Here is a 16,132-nt window from a genome sequence, read left to right as displayed (position 1 = left end):
TTAAAAATGATGATGTGGCACTATGTGTGCATGTGCTGCAGTAAAAAATGGTTGTGTAACACATTGTGCTTAGGTTGGTACAAGATTAGGTGTTAGTGCTGTGGTTGCTACTGTGGCACCTAATGCGTCAATGTTGAGGTGGCACTAATGAGGTGGCATGTAGACTTGGATTGCCTTTGTGGCCATCTCTCTCTCTCTCTCTCTCTCTCTCTCTCTCTCTCTCTCTCTCTCACACACACACACACACACACGCACGCACACATGCACACACGCATGCACGCATGCGTGCACACGCGCGTGCACACACACACACACACACACACACACACACACACACACACACACACACACACCCACCCACCCACCCACGCATGCACACACACACACCCACACCCACACCCACACCACACACCACATGTGTGTGCTTGCAAACAACCATGTGCATGCTAGTGCATGCACACATGGATGCACAAATTGGCTCAAAGGATTTCACTTAAGGGTCTCCACTTTTGGCTAAATGTACAAAGTGTTATCTTACCTTATTTTTGAATTTTCCTTTTACCCCATGTGTGCGCTTACAAACACTCATGTCTGTGCTAGTGCATGCATGCACACATGGATGCAAAGGATTTTCCTTAAGGATCTCCACTTTTGGGTAAATGTACAGATCATTATCTTACTTTATTTTTGAATCTTCTTTTACCATATGGTTTCTTGGCATTAAACTAGTATTGCACAAGGTGTAGTTCAAATTTCTAGTACTCGACACCCGTTGAAATTAGTTCATGCTATGACATGGAGTCTTGCTTTTTTCCTCTACAAAGAAGAGGTTCACATTTATGTAATTGCCAAATTTGGCAATAGAGAAGGCCCTTGTTATGTTCCCACTACAAAAAACGACGTGCTTGGCAAAATAGGTCATCCACCAAAAAAAAAGGCCACCCACCAAAATGATGTACGTATAGGTCACTCGCCAAAATGATGTGTGTGTGTGTGTGTGCGTACACGCGCATGTGTGTGTGACCCACAAAAGTGATTAGTCTAAATAAATAAATAAATAAACAAATATATAAATATATAAAGAAATAATATTCATTCGTTGACCCTAGGTTCGCTTGAAGGTCGTTGTATCTTTTATTTATGATCGATTCTTACGATTTCATTAATTTTTAAAGAATGAGTAAAATGGTGTAATAGTGGCCAAAAGAAGATTACCTTTTCAAATGTTTGTCAAGTTGCAAGAATGTGTGACAAAACATTGTGAGATAGGGCTGATGATCTCTAGTTCGGTTTTGTAATTTGCGACACAATCATGAAGCACTACAACAAGAAATAGAAACATATGGTGAGAGGAAAATATTCAATAACAATAGATAAAGATCGAATTTGAATACAAGACCTGTAGAAGTTGACTACACAAGCATAGACAATGTATTCCTATAGCTAGGTTAAATTACAATATGAAGACATTAATCTTATGTATCTACAGCTAGGTTGGAATTACAATATGAGAGATTAATCTTTTGATTAAATTTTAAATAGTTTCTATCTCTGCAAACTCATGTGTGAAGCCATTATGCTAAAGCACTCATTGAACGAAAGGCCATTGAAACCACTAGTGAATGACTGAGAGGATAGACTTGGTAGTGGCTTCCACGTATGAGCTATCTAGCCAATTCCAAAAATGTGCATCTAACATGTATAATGAAGTGCACGAGAGATGGTGAGATGGATAAAATCACCTCACACAGGAACACAAGACAACTCAGAGAAAGCGACTCACATCAACATACATAAACTCAAGATCGTCTTTGTGGAATAACAAGAATAGGTGCAAGCAAGGTAGTTCTTCTTGGAATCACGCCAAGTCCCCTTTGGTTACAATCATCGGAATGAAGAGAAGAAGCTATAGGACACAAAACCACAAGATGCTATGCTCACATACTCCTCATACGATACCGTCTTGTTGGAATTTACAATTTAATAGCATTAACCACTATCAGGAACCAAGAAGGAAAGAAGTATCTGCAGAATCACAAAGCCTCCTTGCTCAAGAGCAAGACGTTTTTGCCAAGAACTCCCTTATTCATGATGTCAATCCCTTCCTTCCATCGATTGTAGATCCGTTCCTATTGCTTATCATTTATCTCAAATTGATTATATCGCTTCTTCATGAAACATGAACCTCCATTTGTAAAAAAAGAATAATGAGTGCTCCACCTCTAACTTGAAAGAACCTTCATGCATCATGTCTCCTCCCTTGCTTTCCAACCATCAAGATCCTTCTCCACCACTTTATCCTCATGCATCCATAGCTTTGCAAGATCATGGATGGACACAAAAATGTTTTCGGCATACATGTCTTTCATGTGGATTGCTTTGATCATGCGTCCACTTCTTTTCAAAAGTGCTTCCATGCCTCCTCTATTTTTTCCAAAAGAAGTCCAAGCTTGCCATGATGGGTATCATTTCTTTGCAAAAGTAAGAAAAAGCAAACCTCCAAAACATTTCAAGAATGCTCACCTTCCAAGGAAGTCAACTAGAACCATACAACCTATGCTTTTTGGAAGACTCTTCATGCCATCATAGCTTTACACAAGGTTTTCTTGCTACCCATGGAGCGAATCTCCTTCATGCTATCACCATGTAACCATTCTTTGCAAAACGAGAAAGTGAAGAACTAGAACCGTACCTCCTTTGGTGCATGCCTTCATGCAATTATCCTTTGCCAAATGTGTATGTTAGAAAGCAACGATCCTCCTTCTTTGCTTGGCCCTTATTTCTTCTCCAAAGCGTGATCTTCATGCAAAAAACGTGTCTCTTCTCCTCTACGCTTCACTATGGCCTATATGTTCTTGTATTTTGCTTTTTTGGCTCCCAACTTGGCACCTTAGCTTTCCATGAAGTCGCCCTCCCCAATCTTTACCAATGATTTTAGCTTTTTGCTTTGCCAACCTTAGCTAATTCGCATGTTTTTTGCCTTATCCATGATCCAACATGTTGATTTCTTCCATGTTGATCGAGGCTCATTAATTCCAAGCCAAGACAACCTTAGATGCTCACTATTACAAGCATAAACTAAGGTCCCATCAAACAACATAATCTAGTCACCTAAGCACACTTGCTCCATGTTATTGCAATTTATTACAAGACTTCTCTTTGACCCTCATCATGACATTAAAAAAAACAAAACCACCATCTGGACTCAAGTTCTACAATTACTCAAGAATCCAAATCCACGACCATATCCAAGAGTGCCAAATCCAGCTCCAGCTCCTCCGACAGTTCCAATACAACAACTTCAAGCTGAGGAAGTGGATTTGCCGTTCGAGTATGAACTTGAGTACCTAGTGTCCTATGTGGAAGGTGCATAAGGTTTAATACCAGTCTATGCAAATCAAGTTTGGCCCAACACATATCGAGCACCAATCAAGTGCTACAGTTGAGAGAATCACCGGATCGCATAGTGCCCTCATCGTGGTAGCCCCACTACTTTCCAACTGCTCTGCAGAGATTGTGGCATTGGCCATGCCTGTATGGATTGTCCCATGAAAAATAAGGTCCCACAACAAAATGAGGCTAAGCCTAACAAGCTCAATTTGAGGCTGAGAAGTAAGCACAAGATCCAATCCCTGAAGTGGCCCCACCAAGTATTGACATTATCCTCGAGCCTCTGTTCCACATAATCCACAACATAATGTACCACCATGCCAACTTGAAGGAGCTGCACACTCTCTAGCATTCTAAGTTGCCCTGTATCAATTCTCATTGGAATCCTATTATGGAATTGTCCCAATCTTTGAGAGAGTTTCAAAGGCTGGATTGAACTAGCAAATCCCCCTCCACCTATGGAAGACGTAGAAGATATCCATGTGCAGATGGGTGAGAGAGATGACATACACATCACTGTGCCTTTGATTCATAAGGCATATGATGAAGTCCAAGCCATAGTGGCCCGGTGGAGTAGGTGTAAATGTCCTATCCAAGGAGCTCTATGATGAATGGGGTCTCTCACCAATGCAAAAGGCTAATTTCAACATACGCCTTGCTGATGATTCACGGGCAAAACCCTTGGGAATAGTAAATGGTGTGTTAACAAAAGTCTACTTTTCCCTTCAATTCACAATCTTATCAAATCTTGCTAGGACATCCTTGGTTGTGTGAAGCATCAGTCCTCCATGATTGGGAACTGATAGACTGACAATCCAAAATTGTGACACTGTATAGTAAGTATCAATATGGGGACCGGAGAAATAAAACCAATTGTGCCTAGAGCGTTGGATGAAACCTCTTCAATGACAATCTCAAGCAAATAAGCTCCCTTGCAACAGCATGCCATAGCGGGTGATACATAAAGCAATCTCAATAATTGGATATAAGCCTTTGCAACCATTGACAACTGCCATTCACTAGACCCCATCTTCTCGCAAATTCATGCTAAGGTCATGCAGATAGATCCTCCACTCACATATGAAAGACCAATCGATCTAGAGGTGCTATATTTTATGGTTGACCTCAAGTGGAATATGAACCTGAAAAGGTACCCATACCAAAATAAGAACTCAAATTTGCTTGGGACCTTGAAACTAAGGCTGAGAATGCTCAATTTGAAGATCAAGTCTTTGACAATGACTTAGCCATTGTGCATGCCCTAATGGCGGTCGAGCTTCCCAAAGTTGAAACTCCAAAGTTGAATAAAAGAAAAATATCCCGCAAGAAAGCTAGAGGATATCACAGTAAAGCCAAGGCCGAACACTTCAATGAGTTCAAACGAGTCCAAACTAGGATCATCAAATTGTATCTTACCAAGCCAGCTCCCTCAAAATCTGAGCCACCTCCTCTTAAATGGTACCCTGGTGGGCTTGAAGGAGTATGCACAACAAATGAATCCTTGGGAATACTTTGCTAGTAGAAAAGTTACCCCACAGTTCCCAATGTAAGAAGTTTTGAAAGTATTAACCACATGTGTGAATGGAGCCCGATCAAGAGACTTCAAAAAAGGAAAGTCCCCAAGAGCCTCAAAAATTGGTTAATGATACTATACCACCTAGTACCCATAGCACATGGGACACATCGTTTCTCAACATGGGATTGCAAAACTGACATGGACAAAATCAAAATCATCTTGGAATTGCCTCTTACAAATTCTAAAGACGTACAAGTCTTTATGGGACATGCCGGCTCTTATAAAAGATTTATCTTGTGGTATGCCATGATAGCTAGACCACTTTACAAATTATTAGTGGAATTCTTATGGACAGAAGAGTGCGACCAAGCCTTTGAGCTTTAAAAGTGGCGCCTAATCACAAAACCCATTCTTATATCTCCCAATTGGGATATTGATTTTCATGTTCATACTAATGGATCCAAGTATGCAATTGGGAGTGTGCTTCATCAACTAGGTGAACATAAGAAAGACTACCCATTCTACTTTGCCAGTCGACAACTCAATGATGCGAAGATCTACTATACCACCACATAAAGAGAAGCCCTAGCAATGGTGTATAGTGTTAAGAAGTTTTGGCACTATCTATTGGCAAATGATTTTGTCTTCTACACCGACCATCAAGCATTGCTTTATCTTGTGAACCGTCCGTGTACAACAGGAAGAATAACCAGATGGCTCCTCTTGCTTCAAGAATTCAACTTCAAAATAGCGGTCCGCAAAGGTACCCAACACTACATTGCCGATCACATGTCTCATGTCAAGTCGGGAGAATAAGCCACTAGAGTAGAAGATGACTTGCCAGATGCCACACTATTTCAGATAGAGGCTATTCCAGATTGGTGTGCAGGTATCACTGGGTACTTAATGGCAAGAAGACCACCCCCTAAAATGAAATGGATGCCATAAAACTAATTTTAAAATCTGCACCCTATCAACTCATTATAGGACAACTGTACAAGATGGGCAAGGACCAGTAGTGCCTCATGAGATCATGCCAATCCTGAATGAAGTCCATGAAGGCATTGCAGGAATACCCTGCTCTTCTTATGGAAGCCATGGGAAAGAGCCAACATTTGGCGCTGTTGCCGGGGAGACTAGCATCTCAAGTAACGAGAGTAAACATATGTATGTGTAAAAAACACACTACTACGAACTTGCACAAGCATAACACTCAAGGGCAATGAGAGTAAATTTTTACCCCAAGCATCAACCTTGGGTTACTACCTTAAGAAATTTTCTTCATTTCTTAAAAAGAAGCCACTTGAAGAACAAATTAGGCTAGGTAATGGACACCAATACGTAGAGCTTGCAATTTCGAACATTTCACCTTTTTACAGAAGAGAGAACCGAGCTAACCATGAAAAGTTATGGCCCGGGAAGAGTTTAGGTTTTAACCCTAACCCTACTACTAAAATCAAAATCTGGAAATAGCCAGCATAGCCATCCATAACCAAATACCTCTCATGACCTATTGCTTCATCCAAATCTCATCTTGAAAGAGAAGAGGGTAGTGATTCCTTCTCGTGGCTGCATTTAGGGAAGAATGGTAAGTTCCCAAGAAGAATGGTAAGTTGAGAGTTTGTATTTCAGATAGGGGCTTGAAATCAATACAAACTCTCAACTTACCATTCTTCTTGGGAACTATCACCACAGGAGAAGCCGATTTGGTATGAGCCATTGGAGATGTGAAGCCTGCCGCAAGAATCCTATCATTTTCATCTTTCAAGGCCGCCTTCATCGCCTCATTCATCCTTCGAAGCTTCTGCACCCTTGGTTGAGCTCCGGGCCACAAGCTTTATACGATGCTCCACATCTTTGGCTCCTCTCAATTGATGATATTCGGTAGCAAACACCTTAGGATTTGAGAACACTTCTCCACATATTCCTCCTTCTTTGCCTCTTTCAAATCATCACCTAGCATCTTTTTAACATCCACTTGAATCATGTTAAGATTAGAAGAGGGCTAGTTACCATCAAATAGACTAGGTTGTGGAGCTAAACCAATCCTTCTTCCAACTCTTTAGATTCAACATCATCTTCGGTCTCCATAGAGCTCTCTTCTTAATACTCGGCTTCACTAGAACTAGTCTCTTCAGCTTGAGGGGTGGCGCGGCTCTCCAAATCTCTTGTCCTCATGTGTAGGCAAGAGTTCTCCCATGAGCTTCATCTTGTATTGAAATAATACCAGACTTCCAATCTTGTGTGGCATGAGTGGCTATAAGCCAAGGCCTCCCCAAAATGATCGGATAGGCCCACGTTCCTTCATTCCCACTATTTTGTACCTTAGAGGAGTACATGGTGCTTTGCGGCAACTACACAACCTTGGCGAGGGCTAAAGTTCTGGCGAATTTGCAGTTCAATTGATGGGTAGGAGATCATTGTGTTCACGGTAATGCTCTTCACGTTTATAACAAATTTCTACAGCAAGGTGAATGAGTAACATCTACTACCCATTTGTTGCTTTTGAGCGTCGGCTTTGGCGGTAATTTGATCTTCTCCAACATTGCTATTGAAAGTCTTGTTCCTCAAAGCACATCAACTTCCCATCAAAGTGATAATTGGTGTGCAAAAACACAAATTGTCTATGACCAAAAGCAGATTACACCCCAATTCACCCTCCCTTCACATTCGTCCTTTGAGTGTCGGCGGCTTTGGCGGTAATCCGATCTTCTCCAACATTGCTATTGAAAGTCCTGTTCCTCAAAGCACATAAACTTCCCATCAAAGCGATAGTTGGTGTGCAAAAACACAAATTGTCTACAACCAAAAGCAGATAGCCCCACGTTGAGATTACAACCCAGTTCGCCCTCCCTCCACATTCATCTTACTCTTCATAGTGTTTTAACGCGGGAAGTGCGAGGCAGCAGTAACACAACAGGTTGGGAGGAAGGAACGAACTGTCAGGGAACGATCTTGAGTGGGGCTTGATCTCGCAATAGCCAGTTTTGGAATTTATGTCTCAACACACTATTCGCTCTCTACCACTCGCCACTCTACATGGTATTTCCACAACAGATAGCCTAAATTTAAAGACTATCCGATCCATTTGAAACTAGACAAACGACAGAGGGTAAATTCAAGCTCAATAAGATATTTAAAACCTCAAACAGAAAACAACCAGACAAGCTGTGTTCGGTGAATGGATTTATCAAACCATTGTCAATCTGTTGAAATGTAAACAAATGGAAGACAGGAAAAATAAGAAAATGGACCCTGGACAAGCCCTATGCTGTACAGAAACTAATTACAAAACTCCTCATCCGAAGGTAGGGAGAGGATGATCCTCATCCAATGCAACAACTAGTGAAACATGATTCTTGCAGCTAGGCGTTATTCTTTCTCCCCCACAAAAAAAGAAACACCGGTCCAAATACCTGTCTACCGCACTTCCCATTTTTGAGAGCATCATCTCACTTGGATGGAGCATTCTACACCAGCTAATTCGAGCTACTTCTTGGCCTCTTCAGCATCCTCCTTACCCCTGTATCAAGTCCTTGGCTTCTTCCAACCCGAGTGGTGAGCACTCAGATAGCCTTGATAACAACAATCCATTGGGAGGTGGGCACTTCTTCAATGACAACATTGAACACAGTCTGCTCCTCCACAGCAGGGGCATGCACTGATTTGTGCTTCGACAGGGGCATAAAAAATGCATGCCTAATTATGGGGGGATTTATGCTTGCTGTTTAAGAAAAGCTGAAAAAAGCTATATATGCTTTTGAATGTTAGATTTATATGAGAAAATTGGCGCATGTAACTGCAATAAGTGGCTTCATGGAATTGAGAAAACTGAAAATCTTCTATAGGGTGCCTTACTAAACATCATTTTGAGAAGAGTATGACGTACCCCTCTACCTACCCCTTTTCAATGGTTTCTCAGTCTTTTTTTTATGGCATTCAAGATTTCATGCCTAAGTCCTTGAGCCAATGGAGCGTGTGTAACTCCTTTATCCCTACTCTAGCGCATCTTGCCATGGGAGAATGCAGTAAGCTTTTTCAACCTGTAAACTTCCTTTCATCTCCAGACAGGCATACCCTTTAAAATGTGAAGCCAAATTACATTTTTGAAATACAAACCCATGAGATTATTGGTAAGCTATTTGTTCTTCGTTGAGGAGTTGTGAATGTTTACTTCAGTAAATAAAGTTTTTTTCAATAGAATGAAAGGCTCTTTCCTATCCTAAATATTCTGAGCCTAAATGAAGTCATTCCTAAAATGTAAGGCTCTTTCCTATCCTAAATATTTTCTGAGCCTAGATAAAGTCATTTCCTCATTGAGATTATTGGTATGTTCTTCATTGAGGAGTTCTTTTGAATGTCTATTTCAGTGGTAGAAGTGGTTTACAATAGATTGAAGGACCTATCGCAAATACTCTGAGCCTCGATAAAGTCATTTCCTCAAAAATAATAGAATGACAGGCTCTTTCTATCCTAAATATTCTGAGCCTAGATAAATCCTGTAGCAGAAATTAAATTTTATATTTGTGCCTCCATAGTCATGCTTGTATAAAAAGAATGCCGAGTTCAATGCTGAGCTTCAGATTACTGAAGATGATACATGACTTTTTAACATCGACAGTCACTTCCAACAATCATCATTGGGCAGAAGTCTACTTTCTAATGGAGAGCATTTATAGCCTAAAAATTTGCCCACAGTCGTACAATCACGATCTACATCTTCATTGAATCAATTACGATGAGACCTTTGCCAAACCTAAGTCTTGGCTGGCTTTCCAGCATTTCTCAGTTTACAGTGCATGAACTGTTCCCAACTGGACATCTCTACATGGACCTTTTCGCACAAACACACCATCAAACAATCATAATCAACCTCCCATTGCCTTGCAGGACCTAAGGTCCAGCAATATTATGACAAGAACGTCGGCCATGCACAAAATGGTAAAAACCATCAGTAAACTCTTTTGGCTCTTTGCAGACACTAAAGTTTAAGAACAGACGTATGAAGTGCTGGGGCAACATTATTGCCAAGTTAGAGCATTTAACAAATGAAAGATCTACACACATTTAAACATCAACGTTTCTATCATTGACATTGACTAAAGAATCCTCACAAACTCATCAGTTCCAGTTAATGCTTAAGATGACTAAAAGTGCCTAGGAGGATTCTAACTTCTACGTTCCTTATAACGATGGTGGGTCAGCTAGTCTTCCACGACACCCCAGGACAAGGGATGATGAGCATAGAACTGCTAGATACCCTTGAGAACAAAACTTCAGACTGTACAAAAACAACAACCCAGTGAAAAGACTGGTGAACAATAATCTCCAGAGAAGATTCAAATGTCAAGCTTAGTCAAGTTCTTTGGAATAACTCATACAGAGAATTGAAACCCAGGACCAATGGAATTACCTAAAAAACAGCCTAGTTAGATGATTAAACACTTGCCTTGACAGTGTGAATTACCAAAAAAGATGACAGTCAACACCATCACGGCATAAGGAATTGAGCAAAATTTGATGCAACCAGCTTGAAAGGCCAATAAAAGCCTACAATGCCAGGGCTAAGGAAAGGTTTTTCAAATAACCATCGGGTAGCTGTATCAATGCTCTGCAAGTATAATGTCACATGTTTTGAAGACAATGCCATCTACTAAGCACCCACAACTGATTCTCAATCCACTTCCTGCAGAGGAGCGGCCACATCTTCAGCTGTAAACTTTCCCTTGCCCTTTTCTGCGGCTCTGCCCTTGCCTTTTCTGTCTAAGAGCGATTTCCTGTCTTTATCCAGTTTTAACTTTGTGATCACGACTTTTGAAGGGTCAATTCCAACGTTCACAGTTGCACCTACAGGTATTCACAATGAACTGGCTCTCACATTCGAGTACGACGGTATAATCTTTCATCGATCAATATTCTAGAACCTTACTAACTGACGTTCAGAAGAATGCATACCGTTCACTTTTTCACGAGTTATTCGCTCCACGTGAATGACCCACTTGCGCCTGTATACCTGCACAACCTTCCCCTCTCTACCCTTGTAGGTGCCTCTCACGACCTGCACTTCGTCATCCTTCCGCACAGGAACGGAACGCACCTGAGAAAGAGGAAATTTTTACATCGGACGTTGGCCTATCATCCATCGAAAAGACGAGCAATCCGATCAGTGAAGCTATTGAAAACTTACATTATACTTGTTCTTAAGCGCAGACGATAGTGGAGCGCTCATCAAAATGCGCCTGACGCTAGAAGGCGCAGTGAAGTGCGCTTTTCTAGATTTTCGCCTTGAGCAGCTGACTCCTGAAGCAAGGACGGAAGCGAGAAATCGCGTTAACGAGGCGGAAAAAGGACGTGGACAGTGAGAGGGAACAAACAACAAGATGGGGGTGTACGAACCGACAAGGGGCGGCTCTCTCCGGGCCTGATCTTGCAGGAGCGAGGAGAGATTGCAGAGAAAGAGATCAAACAAGAGAGAGGGAGAAAAGATACATACTCGGATTGAATTTCATGGTTGGATGAATCGAGGGGACGATCGGCAATGCTGTGGATCGCAACTGCAAAAGAGTCAGTCCATAAAGGTCTCTACAACAAGTAGCCAAAACCCTAGCTTCCCAAGTCGTAAGCCACACATGACCTAGCATTAGTTGCTTGCTTGCTTGGTGGCACTCTCTGATTTGCCACCACTCTATCAAATGGCTTGCACCTACGGGTCTTTATAGACCGCCAGACGCTGCCCAATGGTGCCGCACTTAAAAAATGGGCCGGTCGGGTTGTCATCGGCAGAGGCTTTACAGATACTTTGAACAGTCCATTTATTGGATTCACTTAGCAGGAAAGCAAACCATTGGCTCAAAGAATGGGTGCCCATCCATGAGGAGCCAAAGTTGGCTGCCCATTGAGGGGGAGATTTTGGGGTTTAGCATATCGGGTTTGGGGTTTAGGGCGTATAAGACTTCAACCAAGTAGGACACAAGGAGAAGAGTGTGTTGAGCGGTGTGTAAAGCCCTTAGCGCCTGACATTGGTTTTCTCTTTTCCATTGGCTGTGAGGAGTGTGTATGGCGGGCAGAGGCTCAATGTGTAAAGACCCTAAGTTGATTAGGATTAGCTCAGTGTGGCATTTAAGGCCACTATCATTTGTTGGTTTCAAGGACCCATGGACGATTTGTCATAGAGGGGTTGAAGCTGTCAACAGGCTTGCGTGTTACGTCAACCATGATTATGGATGCCTATGGCTTGGTTCTAGAAAGGTGTGGGAAACCGAGAGGGCTTGATAGTGGTTGCAAGAGTGGGGCTTTAATAGACATAGGTTGCATTTAGTAGAGTATTATCGGAAGGCAAAAGGACTATGGCCTAGGGTTAGACCTAGTCCTTGGCAATAACTTAAGTGGTGCATTGTAAGGTCCAAAGAGGTCATGAAGGAATAAAAATCCATTATCAGACACGTGGCACCCAAAAGAGTCCCAAGTGGGAATCATTGCGCTTAGCATGGGTTCTAGAGAGAGCTCCGATTGAGAATAAGCAAAAAAAGAACCAAGATAATGTAGCAAACTAGATCCGGGCAGGCAGCTATTATGTAGAGGAAGTAAATGGCGAGTGGATGTCTGATGGTGTTGCGTAGTAGTTTGATGTTTCTGACAACATATTAAAGGATTGTCTAGTATTGATCTTCTTTGCAACGTTCATGTTGCCAATGATTAAATTGCTTTATAAATATTGAAAGGTACATCAATTACTAACAACATTTGCATTTTAAATATGTCAAACTGAGTACAGCTTTCTAAAAGGAGACTTTATGCAAGCCTCACAAATCATTCTTAATCTGTTTCCTTGAGAAATATCATTCTTGTTCTCAATATATACACTGAGAAAAGTATTTGATAGGTCGTATGGAACGACCTCAGAATCTAGTATAGATGGTATCGCTTGTAACTTCGAGAACGAATTCGTGCAAATTCTACTCTACCACAGTATGCACAAATTTCAGTTTTGTTACAAATTTAGAGCACATGGTTTGCCATTCTTCTAAATGTGTATTGATGAATGGCCATGATAGAATACTGGGATGTAATCGTCTTTTCTTATTTCTAATACTAATATGATAAGCACATGCTCATTTCTCTTTAAATGTCTGCTTCATTTCTATGAATGATACCAAATATATTAGAAAAGTACCTGGTGTTACCTCCCTTCTGTGTCCAAAATGACTCTCTGGCATGAAAGGCATACTCTGCTCTCTGATCTAAAAGTGACTGTTGCTGAGCCTTTGCTGCAGCAAGGTGCTCCTGAATCCAAGCATCTGTAGGCCTCTTCTTCTCCTCCCTCTGGAGGGCAGCCAACTGCAGGTGGATACCTATCTCACGCTTGAGAATCTCACCCCTTCTGATATGAGCAACTGAAAGATAAAAGTCACTGATATTAGAGAGGGCTGCGGCTAAATCTGAAGGAGAAAGCTATCCATCCTGCAAATGAGATACCCAGGTCCTCAACCCTGTCTCTTTAAGGCCCTCCTCTGCATAGAAAGAATCTAGAATTCTGATACTGGTAGAGCGGCGCCTCACATGGGGATCTGAGACCATCAAAACCATTGGAAAATGATCCGAAGTGGACACCCCAGCTGCAATGTAAATAGTATAGATCAAGCTTAAAATATAAATTATAGCTATTTAAAGGTTGTCCTTTGTATAGATTCTTTTTTGATTTCTTTTAATCATACCTATTAAAAGTTTCCAAGTCTAATGGAAGCTTGGCAATAGTTCAAGGTGCTTTATTGAGGCAATTCCAAGCTTGGCAACAATTCAAGCTGCTTTATTGAGGGCAACAAAGACCATTGATTACCCAACTCAAGAAGATGGCTCATCATGGGAAGTAAGATGATCATCTTACAAGAGAAATTTGATGAAGCATCAATTGAGGTAAAATGTTATATGTAGCAATTAGTAAGATGCCAAACAAGTATAAGACATAATAGATTATTCCATCATGCTATCACATAACACCTTGATTGACTAGAAGTAGATCAATGCTGTGAGCATTTGGTAACTTATTTTTTGTGTGCTTCATTTTTTAAATTAATTTTTGCAAGAAAAGTCTACAAATTTCCAAGCTTTTAATGTGGACGAATATTTGGTTTTATGAGTTAAGAAGGTCTACAAACTTGCTACATGGTCATAAGTCACTACATTGCAAGTGAATGCTAGATTTGCTATGGTGTTATGCTTGAAATGCTCACACAGAGAGAGAGAGAGAGAGAGAGAGAGAGAGAGAGAGAGAGATGTATTAACGAGAGAGAGAGAGAGAGAGAGAGAGAGAGAGAGAGAGAGAGATGTATTAACAAGTATGAGGGGCCAAAAAGGTCTATGGGAACAAGTTCAAATATATCATGGGATCACCCCACCCATACATTGAGGAACCAAAAATGCCTAATGCACTCTTAAGGTCTAATATATCATATTATTTAGAGCTCTAATATTGTGGCAAAATAGTATATGTACTAGAATTGCAAGCTCCTTACATAAATTGTAGATTAGGTTTCTAGTGCTTTAATATTATGGCAAAATACATATATACTAGAATTTCAAGGTGCTTACATTAGTCTTAGGCTATGCCTCTATAGATAGAATAAGTCTAACTTTGAAATCTCATTAATTGCTCTTTTACCATGGTAGATAACCCATGTGCCTACTTTTCTTATCTTCCATGACTTTCTCTGATTTCATTGGTTTTTGCTTCAATTAGATTGGGTAAGATCATATGAGAGGTATATCTTTATGCTTTTGCTCCATGCTAGCTATTTCATAATAATTCCATATTATCTTTGGTATAGGTTTCCTTAGATTTATCATACATATGTAGAAGCTCCCCTTAAACTACAAATCATTGACTAAGACATCAACCATCTTGACACAAGTGCTTTCCCTTTCCTCTCTACTACTTCTTTGAATTACTTTGTTTACCTTCATATCCTCTTCCTTGTAACATCAAAATCTTCTCATGATCTACATTTTGTTCGATTTCAATAAAGTGTGTACTAACTAACTCACTCAATATGAACATCAATCAGGGTGTTGGAGACAAAATGCACTCCTAAAACATTTCATGGGCTCCTTATTAGATACATGTACTATTTATACATGTAGTATCTATCTACTCCACCTTCTTCTCCACTTAAGATTTGCAATTTCTTGCTGTAGTGAAAATAGGTATTCTTTTTTGTCAACTAGTGCCACGTTATTTTGTGGGATATCAAGAAGGGGTTGGATAGAATTCAAGGTTGACATTATTGTTGCTACACAGGATTTGTGTAAACCAACAATTTGCTTATACTAGTTGTCCATTTGAGTCGCCCCTTCAATAACAAAAATTATTTGAATGTGGATTCTTGAGTATGCATCTTGATGAGATAGTCTGCCACGATATCAATCTCTTCCCCCCATTTACTATTGAGGCTAGCCAGGGGATAACCCCTAGATTAGATTGGGAGGAAGCCCAAATAGGGATGTAAGTGCTATTGTGTGTGGCTAGAAACAATAGACATTGAGCAAGAGAGGCAGAGTGGAGGACTTGAGTGGGAGGGGTTGAGTGAGAGGCTAAGAAAAGGGTTTAAGCTAGAGATTTCAAGCAAAAGGTGTTGGGTAGCCAAGTAAGAGAGTCCAAACAAGAGGGGGAGAGAGGTTTGTGTGAGAGATGGCTTGGGGAAGAGGGAGATTTGACAGAGAGAGATAAAGAGGGAGGGTATAAGCGAGAGAGAAGTCTGAGAGAAGTGGAAAATTGAGGGATGGGAGAGATTGAAAGAGTGGTCTAAGCGATGGGTGAGGTATGAGAAAGGTTTGAGTGATGTGGAAAGCTAAGTGATAAAGGAGTCCTAAGTGAGAGGGGGAGAGATTTAAGCAACATGGGAGAGAGGTCTTTGTTGCACTTTGTAATGATCGAATTCTTGAAAAAAATTCAACTATAGAGTAAACCTCATAAACCTCCTCTTGTGTGCGTTTACTATGATCTACATTGTTTCCCTATTCATCTCTCATTTTCACACAAAAATTTTGACTAGAAAATACATTGAGGGTATCTACATAAAAAATTTCCAAATTTCACAAAATAAACCTCACGTCTCCTCTCGTGTGCCCAACCTATGATTTACATTGTTTCTCTACTCATCTCTCCTTTTTCTACACAAAAAAAGAACAATATAGCATTTCATATTTTGTTTTTATTTATATATGTATGAC

General features: G+C 40.7%; 1 protein-coding gene across 1 annotated transcript; it reads right to left on the bottom strand.

The window, feature by feature from the left end:
• Positions 1–10,209: 10,209 nt before the first annotated feature.
• On the bottom strand, positions 10,210–11,547 carry LOC147899911 (large ribosomal subunit protein uL24z-like). The gene is made up of 4 exons (XM_087376906.1): positions 11,400–11,547; positions 11,094–11,206; positions 10,862–11,003; positions 10,210–10,753 (listed from the first exon to the last, which is right to left on the bottom strand). Exons 1-4 carry the CDS (start codon positions 11,545–11,547, stop codon positions 10,581–10,583), a joined length of 576 nt encoding a protein of 191 aa, XP_087233032.1. The 3' UTR covers positions 10,210–10,580.
• Between the last annotated feature and the right edge of the window lie 4,585 nt (positions 11,548–16,132).

This window comes from Dipteris shenzhenensis, chromosome 7 (assembly GCF_047967505.1).
Source record: "Dipteris shenzhenensis isolate YYH24624 ecotype China chromosome 7, Dip_SZ_1.0, whole genome shotgun sequence".
In the NCBI taxonomy this organism is placed as follows: domain Eukaryota; kingdom Viridiplantae; phylum Streptophyta; class Polypodiopsida; order Gleicheniales; family Dipteridaceae; genus Dipteris; species Dipteris shenzhenensis.
Note: the sequence above shows the minus strand (reverse complement) of the source record. Positions and strands in the feature narration are given on the sequence as shown.